Below are 10,830 nucleotides of genomic sequence, written 5' to 3'. Positions count from 1 at the left end.
AAAACATAAAACAGAAGCAGTATTTTAAGAAATTCAATAACGACTTTAAAAGTGGTCCACATCAAAAACATCTTTTAAAAAAAAGAGAAAATTCATTTCCCCAGAATTCCTTCCTTAAAGGAAACAATTTCATTCCAGTGTCAAAAACTGAGAGAATAAAAATATAGAGATTCTCTGTCCATAAGCATGAGCAAAGAAAAATAATTTTAATCTATCCATTCTCATAGTTGTTTTACTGCATTAACTCATGGAGCTCAGTCTAATTCAAATATAGATCTTTTTCTAGAATCTCCATGTTCTTTGATCTTACCATTCTTCTTTTAAAAGGAATTTTATTTCATATTTTTTCAAATATATATAATAAAGTTTACTTTTAGTTATTTTGCTAAATTTTTATTTGAAATAATTTTAGATTTATATAATAGTTGCAAACATAGTACAGAATGCTCCTATTTACCTTTTTCCAGCTTCCTCTGTTACCATCTTGCATGACCATGGTACTGATATCAAAACTAAGAAATTAACACTGGCATTAATACTATTAATTATGTTCTAGAGACTATTTGGATTTTTATATTAATGTACTTTTTCTGTTCCAGGGTCCAAAGCAGCATACCACATTACATTTAGTGGTCATGTTTCCTTAGCCTCTTCCAATCTGTTACCATTGCTCGGTCTTGACTTTTGAAGACTAATGGTCAGGAACTTTATAGAATGTCTCTCAGTTTGGGTTTGTCTAATGTTTTCTCAGAATTATGCTGAGTTTATGGATTCAGGGGAAGGATTCCACAAAGGTGATGTGTCCTCATCACATCATATCAGGGACACATGATATCAACATGACTCATTATTGGGGGTGTTAACCTTGATCCCTTAAGTTAATCAAGCTTTTTAACAATGCTACTCAATTACAATCTAATTCCTGAGAAGATTAATGCTACTACAGTTAGATCCACACTTAAGTAACCCAAAATATATTTCATATAATGATTTAATGTTTGTTAGGACACTAGTGCCTGATCCTGGACTCTTTTTTTTTTTTTTTAGCTTATGGTTACAATTTATTACAGGAAAAGGGGAAAGGATACAGGCCAAAACCAGCCAATGGAAGAAGCACATAGGGAAAAGTCTGGGAGAGTTCCAAACCCAAAGCTTCCAGTGAACTGGACTCTTATGTAATGGAAAAGGCCTAACACCTGGGGATGGATTCTGAGTTCAAATTCCTATATCCACTACTTATTGGCCTTAGTCACATTCTCTATAAGCCTCAATTCCTTCACCTGAAAAATGGGGATAGTTATCATATTTACGTCCCAGAGTTGTAAAGATTAAATAATGTGTGCATGATGTTATAACCAGGAAAAACTATATAAGTATTAATTGTTGCTATTATGTTTAAACTTTTGAGTTGCTTACTGGGCATTTTTTTTCTTACTTTACAAAAAGACTTTTCATAAGTGGTGTGAGAACCCATATGAAAAAGCCTGCTGAATTTCAGAAATAAAATGCCAAAGCCACAATAATGAAATGATAAAAAGGCCCCTTGAGGGTACCAGTCTGTTTTCTACCTCTCTTGGATCTATAAATATAACAAAAGGAAGACTTTGGGACTATGTAAAGAAATTGTAAATACCATATACACATATCCGTAAGTTAATCATTCTGAAACTATGCATACTTAAGTCAATGAGGGAAAAAGCACAAAATAATTTGACTGTAGTATTTCTATAAAGCCTTTAAAATGAGTATAAACTGCTGAAAAAATTTCCATGACTGTTAGTATTTTATATCCAACTAAAAGGCTCTATTTCAGTGTTTGAGAGAGATATCATTACTGTGTTAAAAGACAAACTACTACTTTCAAAATAACAGATGCTTAACTGTCAATCTTTTTTGTACACCATGTTAGAATGTAAGCTTATTGAGGGCAAAGATACTCACCTTTGACTTCAGTGAACTAGCCCTCAATATGAGATTTTCATTGCAGGTCTTTTGTAGTGCTTACTTACGCTTTCTGCACTAAGATTGTAATCTCTATGCAGTCAGTTCTGGGTTATACAATAAGCAAACGAAGTATATGCTTCAGGACACCAGCTAAGCCAGAGTAAAAAACAAACAAACTTTCTTAAAGAATTTAATATTTCAGCAAAAGCACTGAAGTAGTCAACATGGGAAAAATCAGAACTTTGTTGGACTCCTTTACACTTATTTTTTGGTTTTGTATTATTTTTATTTACATATGAGGTGAGTTGCTGGGACATCAAAATCTTTTCAATGCTTAAGAGCTCCAAAACTATTAATCCAGCTCTGTATGCATCTTAAATTACCATAAGTTTTATTTATCGTTATTCAGCAAAAAGAATTTTATTTCATGAAAATGATAACACATGTATACCTATACTTTACATGAGTACAATATTCTTCCTTATTACAATGTCTTCTCTTAGCAAGAAACCATAATAAATGCTAGAAAGCAACTCTCATAAGTTGGACTAATGCCAGTTCTCTCTTAACAGCCAACAGTGCTACTATATCATCACACCCTCCAGCTGTACTGAAAGATTACATACTAATTTCCCAGAATAATCAAAAGTAAATTATACTATTTATGGTATTTACTGGTATATATGGAATCCTAAATGTTCTATTTGAAATGTCTAAATATATGTAAGAAACGAGAGGAGTTAATTTCTTCTGTTGTAGTTCATGTTTGATTCACATTTCAAGTTTAGTTACCTAAGAAAAGAGCTCTGGTTATTTTCCTCTCAACAATTCAGTTAAAGGAAACACTGCAGGATTCTTTGCAGTTTCAACTCTCTCTCTACCTACCAGGCAATCTGATGCTAGATGATTATCCCAATGTTGTTGGTGTGTTTCGTTGCTAATACTCCCAGTGTACTTCAAGGAGCTGGGTATAGATGTTGCTTGAGGACATGCTTGCTAGAAGTCGGTAATAATTAGACCACCTGTCATTTTTTGCTTGGTTTCATTTTGACCACTGGGTGCATCCTGCAACCGTGTTGGATATTTTTAAGTGCAAAAAATATAGAAAACAGTAATTAATTAATCTTACATAGCTAAAAGAGGAAGCTAAAAGTACAGAGAACTGGTGTCTCAGATGATTGAAATAAACGATTAGGAAGATACTATTCCTTTACATTTAGACACCCCCTCCCCCCCAAAACAAGTCCCATCTAAGTAGTCAGAGAGAACTTTGACAAGAAAGAAATGGCCTTGTTAGAAAATCCTTCCCAAGACTTTTTTTTTTTTGCTTTAAAGTTAATTGCTTTTCTCCCTTTCCCCAAAGAAATGGAATATTTCAGTTTTAAGTCCCTGTAACATTAAGGCTTCAGAGTCCGTCGTGATTTCTTACCTATACCATGCCTTTAGTTTTCGTAAAAATCAGTCTATAAAAGACTTTTGCTTTTCCTGAGCACTGGTTTTGCTGTCAGTCAGGTCTCTCCCTCCACCCCCGCGGCCACCTCTGCCCACCGCGGCCCTGGGCGTTGAGCTAGCAGGTGCGAGGCCGAAGCTCTGCACTGAGAAAAGGAGGCCGAGTTTACACAGCGCGCGCCCCAGAGGAAGAGGCGGCAGCCGTAGGCCTGGCCGCCCGAACTTCGAGAGCCTAGCGGGGGAGCGCGGAGGCGGGCCGGGCTGCCCGGCCAGGGCCGGGGAAAGACTCGCTTCGCGCCAGCCTCCTCTCCGCCTTCCAGCAGTCTGCGCCGCCGAGCCTCCAAGGCCCTGCGGCTCTCCGCAGCCTTAATTAACAAGCCTCTTTCCTCCACCTCCGCCCCCGCCGGCCTCGGGGCAGCCCGGGGTTTCACATCGCAGACTCCATTCCGCCCGCCAGCCGGAGGGGGCCGAACCCGGCTCCGCGGGTCCGAAAAAGCCGCTCCGGCTGGGGCCTGGCCGCTGGGCTGGCGGGTGGGAGCCAGCGCAGGAGACTGAGGGAGGAAAGCGGAGAGCGAGGAGGCGGGAGAAAGGGCGCGGGGCGGGGGGCGGGGCGAGCCCGGCAGAGTGCTTGAGCGCCACCAGGGCGGAGGGCGGGGCGTGGGCGGTGCCCAACCTTCCCGCTCCCGCGGCGCTGCAACTCAGCCGAGCCTCCTTAAAACTCTGCCGTTAAAATGGGGGCGGGTTTTTCAACTCAAAAAGCGCTCAATTTTTTTCTTTTCAAAAAAAGCTGATGAGGTCGGAAAAAAGGGAGAAGAAACCGGCACCGTCTCTGCAGCGGCAACAGAAGCAGCAATTGTTTGAGCGAAAAAAGAAGCGAGGGAGGGAGGGAAGGAAAAGACCAGAAAGGGGCACGACGCACAAGTGTCTGTAGGGGTGAAGGGAGCAGGGACCGGCGATTTGGGGGGGACCAGCTACAAAAGAAACTGTCACTGGGAGCGCTGCGGCTCGGGAGGAAGCGGTGCTACCCAGCTCGGCTCCAGGGCACAGCTGGCTGGCGGCCGCTGCCCTATCGGCTGCACAGGCTGGGGGCACAGGCCAGGGGACCGCGAGAGGTTGGCGAAGTGGCACCCGGCGCCGAAGCCGCTGGGCTCTCGCCAAGAGCGGCGGGACTGGCTGCGCCCTGGAATTGTGGCGACTCCCGATACTCAGAGCTTGGCCTGTGACTTCCCAGGACCCTCCCGATCTCCGGAGGCCCTCAGAAAACCGGGAAAGGAAGGAAAAGAGGCGGCGGCAGCTCAATGAGCTTCTACATTAGGAAGTCTGAACTGGCTCGGTCGTAGGCGGGAAGTTACCGGTGGGCTGCCCTGTGCAGCCGCGATGCTGCAGCGCGCTGCTTCAGCAGCCCGGGCCCCATAGACACTTCCCGCATCGCTCTCCCCCTTCCTCACGCTGCTGGGAGTCCCAGGACCCGGTGGGGCCGGCATGACCGGCTTGCCGGGGGCCCGCCGCGCGCCCGGCAGTCTCCGGAGACGCGCGCCGAGCCTGGCTCCCACGGCCTCTGAGGCTCGGTGGGGCTGCGGTAGCCCGGCTGGCGGGCTCCGGAGCCCTCCCGCGCGGCGTTAGCCCGCAGCTCGGCCTGAACGCGAATTAAGGCTCCTCCGGAGAATCCAAGGCCACCGAGGAGTCGTTACGACCTGTAACTTGAGGGCCACGGAACTGCTACTCTCATTTGCTTTTGGCGATCATCTTTAACCCCCGGAGCACCTCAGCATCCAGCCACCGCGGCGCTCTCCCTGCCGCGGAGGACTCAGGACTACCCCTTCGGCGAGACGGATGGAGACCGAGCCCCTTCGAGGACCTGCCCCTGCGGTACTGGCTCGCGCGGCTCAAGTCACCACCGTGAACAAGGGTGGGTTGATGCCTTTTCTTCCCCCCCAAATGTCTCTTTTTTCGCGGTATTTTCTGCCCTGATCTAGTGCCTTAAATCTCCGCACACATTCCTCACGGAGATCTGTAGTGTAGGTACATGCCAGCTCTGCCTATATTTTACGTCCAGAGTAATTTACCAGAAATATATGTGTGCCTGTATATCTCTCAGTTTAATCACCAGAATTCTTCATAGGGGTTAAGCTAAAAAGCGAGGAGCGGAGCCCCTCTCCAATGGCTCAGTTTTGCTGAATAATCACGTGTGAATCGAGGGGCGGGCTTTTGGCAGGCAGATCTTACTAGTATTTACTACCAAGCTCTACTCCAGATTAACCATCCCAGTCCTTCTGTCAGTCTCCGATGCCATCATGCAGCCTGGTTAGGAGCGAAGGAAAAGGGAAAAAGAAAAACAACTAATTCATCTTTTCCCGATCGTCAGGACCCTAAAGAATGGCCGAGCCTTGGGGGAACGAGTTGGCGTCCGCAGCTGCCAGGGGGGACCTAGAGCAACTTACTAGTTTGTTGCAAAATAATGTAAACGTCAATGCACAAAATGGATTTGGAAGGACTGCGCTGCAGGTTGGTATCCAGAGAGGTGGGGAAAACAGGTCAACAATGTTGCCTACGTGACCCGGGTTTCTAGAATAATAGCTTTTAAGCTTTCAGGGGTACAAAATTTAACTGTTTTAAAAACTAGTTGGTTGCCATATTTTATATCTTTAAGTGGATCCAACTCCCCAAAATGACGTACTTTGAACAAACTCGTCAAATCCAATAACATCCTCGATATCAAGTGGGTTCCAGGTTTGGTATTAATTTTTGGAATGTTTTTGTGACGGTGGGGATTCTGTAGCAGTCGTAGCAGCGCTGAGTTTTTTGGTTTTTCTTTTTTTTAGACAGCTCTGTAAACACGTTATTATGATTATTATTTGAAGTAAATACACTGCTATTAGTGGTTTCCGTACTTTGCTCCAATAATTGACTTTAACGTTAATTTTCTTGACTACTGGCAAGGGTGTTTTTTCTTCAAATGCTTCAGGTTTTGACCAACGACCTTTCCTCGTTTGGAATGGGTGGCCTGGGCACGGGCACAGGATGTACATTTCACAGTTAATGTAATACCATCCACCCATTCAGGATCGAGGAGGAATAAAAAGTTGAATTTTCTAATCAGAGCTCAGTTTATAGTGTTTTTGTCTCTGCGGTCATACCCTGGTATGTTCTAATTTTTAGTAATTAGATTTACAAGCAACAAATGAAACACGTCCAGCTGCAAAGTATTGTACCTGATAATTTTTTTTCCTCCTCTGGACGTTATCATGTAACTTAGTTGAAAGGCTCAGAAACAGAAAAATGGCAAAGTAGTCTCAAACAGTTGCTTTATCTGAGTTCTGATGATATTCTTATAAGCTATGCGTATTCGAAATGCAACACTTAAAGCTGTTTTTGAAAATCCACTGGGGAGAGGGTTTTTAGAGTGCTTTGTTTTAATTGCAAGAATTAGAAATTTAAGTGGCAGGAGATGTACTATTGACAGATGAAGTCCATACAGCCTGTATATTTTAAATCAGAATACACTGACCTTGCAAAAATTTCAGTATTAAGGAAGCTTATAGATACTAAATTATCTTGTTATTTCAGGTAGATTAAGTGGGGAAAGGATTTTTTTTCTTTTTCCACCTAGTAGTTTTTAACAGGTTTTGTGATGATAGCAATGCCACAAATTTAATATATTGAAAAGTTTCCTATTGAACATTCAAAATGTTATATAAATATCACAAAGAATGAGCCACTTAACCCTGTAAGAATAGGATCTTGCAGGACTTTTGACGAGCAGGAAGACTGGGAGATTAATACCGCAAAAAAAAAAGTTTTGACAAACATTTTTAAAACAACTCTGCAGTCTCGTTTATATTAAACATACTTATCAAGATATTAACACCCATTTATTGTGGCTTAGTCCTAGTACATATAATGAAACACACACAAACAGGAGTCTCAAGGCTTATTTTCAGTATGTATAATCCTGACTCTGAAGTTGTGTCATAACTCAAGAAAGAACTTTCTTTCAAAACAATTTCCAGCATTACTATTATTTTTGGTGAAATATGGCCAATTTTCTCCTACAATTATGTTTATTAACCCAGTTACAAAAGATTTTTCCCCCTTCCTAGTGTAAGCCTCTCAATCAGGATGATATCAAAGGCCTTAATCGTACATTTGCTTTACAAAGATCCAAGGTGTCTGTCTCTTATTTTTCCCAGTTCAGGTCCTTAGATGTGACTAAATATTTAGAGGCAGTTGTGGTAAAAATTAGATTGTGTTAATTTTTCATAACCAAAAAGTATTTCATTGAAGTTCTTGAAAAATAAATTATGTATCATTTTTAACCACTGCCTCAAAGGAAGGGCTAAAAGTCAACAAGGTTTTATCAACAGGGAAGCTTAACATCTTGGCCATCTATAGAGTTTGCATTTATAAAATATTATTCATTCTAAATATATTTCATCATGCTACTTAATTTGTGATTTTTTAAAACAAACATTCTAAAGAGATAGATCAGCTTTGTATGTATTTTACAGTGTATATTTAATTTCACAAACATTTGAGTGCCTACTGTGTAATGTATTATAAATTTAGGTTATTATGAATATACCTAAATATAAATTAAAACAATTAAAATGCTGAAATATTCTTGCATGTTAATGAGACTATATTTTTCACGGTTAAATTATATGTATTGTACAACTGATTGCTGCTCCACAAAATATTTTATAACTATGAGAGCCTACTAGTGATTTCTTATTAGCGTGAAATATATTTAAACACCAGTAGATAAGTCTTTGTCATGTGAATTATTTGTATGTTGATAGCAAATTTTAATAGCAAATTCTGGCTTTTAAAATACTGGCAGTTTACAAATAGCTATTCCTAAATGCCTGATAATAACTGCGAAAGGAAATAAGATGGATCACCAGTTGATTAATAAATGGGCTGAAACCACAAGACAAAGCTGTCTGTGTCCCAAAATACACATTTAATATCTTATTTTCTCTTCTTTTGCTCACTTGAAAATTAGGAGACTAGTTAGAATTTTAGGAAACAGTAAGTAATATAGTAGGATGACTGTTTCATTCTTTTCAAGAACAGTTTCCATACAGTCATTTCCTATCTAATACAAGACATATCATGAACTTAGTTTTAGATAAATACATTGACAATGTAGAACACTGTTGCTTTTTTTTCACTTTAATAATCAGTAACATTTTTAAATTTCAAGTGAAGGATTCTAAGCACTAAACACACCTAATATCCCATATGAAATAATTGCAAAGAAAAAAAACTATTTAAAAAATACTTGGAAACTTGGGGCTGTATCTATTTGGAGAGAACTTGTGAAAATTAATAATTTAAGAAAATACCAAGTTTGGATTTTTAGGAGATCATTTTCACACTTATAAAATCAGACTAGATGGAGTCTGATGTGTGGAAACACTTCTTTGAGGATTTAAAGAAACTCACTCTCCTTATTTCTTTTCAGCTGTTTAGAAAATAAAATTTACCCACATTTTATTTTACAGAATTAACACCCCAGGCACATCTTATGAGAATGAACAAGCAAACAGAAGGAGACTTACTTAAATCTCAAGTTCCACTTCTTTTATTTTAATAAATTCATGAAATTACACAACTCTTTATGGGAGATAGAGAACCAAGTTGTCAGTGAATTTTATATAAGTCGGACTCATTCTATTTTATTAATCAATTTATCCTACTTTTGGGCCCGTTTAAGATATTCCATCATAAAAGCTCAATTTTTAGAAGTTTTCTTCTACTTTTACCTAATAGTACTCATTTCTTGCAACTGAGTCCTTCAAACCTGATCATACGGGTCTTCCCCAAGCACTCCTTCATCAAAAATAGTTACATACATAAAAAGAGATGGGTATTTTAAAATATTCTTGTAGTAGGAGCACTTGAAGGATTCTACCGTTTTTTCTTCTTTTCTAGGTTATGAAACTTGGAAATCCCGAGATTGCCAGGAGACTACTACTTAGAGGTGCTAATCCCGATTTGAAAGACCGAACTGGTTTCGCTGTCATTCACGATGCAGCCAGAGCAGGTTTCCTGGACACTTTACAGACTTTGCTGGAGTTTCAAGCTGATGTTAACATCGAGGATAATGAAGGGAACCTGCCCTTGCACTTGGCTGCCAAAGAAGGCCACCTCCCCGTGGTGGAGTTCCTTGTGAAGCACACGGCCTGCAAAGTGGGGCATCGGAACCATCAGGGGGACACCGCCTGCGACTTGGCCAGGCTCTACCGGAGAAACGAGGTCGTTAGCCTGATGGAGGGAAACCGGGCGGAGGGAGCTGCGAATCTGCAATGAATGTGGGGAGGGCTCTCCCACACTGCCTTCTATTTTGTCAGTTAATTGATTGGCTGTCTTATTTTAATATCATTTGTTAAAATTCAGTTTTGTCATATTTTAAGCAGCTAGTTAAATCTTCTGAAACTGCTAAGTGGAAATCTTACTACAGGTTTATGAATATATTTAAGCAACATCTTTTTCACCTGCAAAACCCTGAGTTCTAACATGTAATTGCAAATAGCTTTGGCTTTCATCTGAATATTTTATCTTTCCCTGACTTTTCTCCTTGCTTCTCCCTTTGCCAGTCTCAATACCCGACTTGAAGACTTTGTTTTAAAAATGGTTTGTCCTGATGCTTCTTTTGCCTGATTAAAACACTTTTTCAAAACAGGACAGTGTTTTCTGTGGTTTCCACTCCTCTTATAATCCCCACATAATTTGCCTCTTGCTAAGGAGAACTACACTAAAAGATCATGGTGTTTTAAGTCTTGACGTTAGAAAAAGTAAACTAATTGAAAAACTAGACATATTCTATTGATGATTCAGTTATTCTTTTCTTTCTCTCCTCATGCTTCCCCTCAAAGATTTTACTTGGTGCCTAGTATGTCTGCTTTAAAACAGAATAAGGACAACATGTTTGGGAAATAAACCTGAAATTATTTCAGTGTGAATTTATCCTTATATATTCGATCTTCCCTTTCTCTCAAAGTTAAATAGTTGAAAAACAGGTTTCAGAAGTAGCGATCTGAAAGCAAATATATGTTAGCTCTAAAAGGCACTTTAAAAAGAAAATGCCATCTAAAAGTGCTTCCCATTAGTTGATTTTTTAAAAATCACAAAATGAAACAATTGGTTAAATAATACATTTCCCAAAGTTATACCATAAGTATGCTAAGTGTAACACTGACTTTTTCTCCCTGAAATATCAGAAGTGTAAAATTACAAAATGTTTAAATATTAAAATATGCTGCAAATACCAATATTTAGGGGATAAAAAGCTTACCAAGGACATACACATATTACATATAAGGGTCATAACTTATTTAGGGGCTACAGGATAATAAATATAGAAACTTTTACAATAAATAAATAGGCCACTCCTACATATAGCACTTGATTCCCACGAAGCTTTTTGGTAAA

General features: G+C 40.0%; 1 protein-coding gene across 2 annotated transcripts; it reads left to right on the top strand.

Annotated features, from left to right (window-relative positions):
* Positions 1-5,031: 5,031 nt before the first annotated feature.
* On the top strand, positions 5,032-10,147 carry CDKN2C (cyclin dependent kinase inhibitor 2C). Of its 2 annotated transcripts, XM_082674147.1 has the most exons (3): positions 5,032-5,302; positions 5,759-5,898; positions 9,331-10,147. In XM_082674147.1, the coding sequence occupies exons 2-3, from the start codon at positions 5,770-5,772 to the stop codon at positions 9,706-9,708; spliced, it is 507 nt and encodes a 168-aa protein (XP_082530273.1). In that variant the 5' UTR covers positions 5,032-5,302; positions 5,759-5,769; the 3' UTR covers positions 9,709-10,147. The 2 variants fall into 2 exon arrangements, with proteins under 2 accessions (XP_082530273.1, XP_082530272.1); XM_082674146.1 differs by lacking the exon at positions 5,032-5,302 and having other exon boundaries at positions 5,665-5,898; positions 9,331-10,143.
* Positions 10,148-10,830: the final 683 nt, after the last annotated feature.

The sequence above is a fragment of the Grampus griseus genome (assembly GCF_964374135.1).
Source record: "Grampus griseus genome assembly, chromosome: 1".
Lineage (NCBI taxonomy): Eukaryota > Metazoa > Chordata > Mammalia > Artiodactyla > Delphinidae > Grampus > Grampus griseus.
Note: the sequence above shows the minus strand (reverse complement) of the source record. Positions and strands in the feature narration are given on the sequence as shown.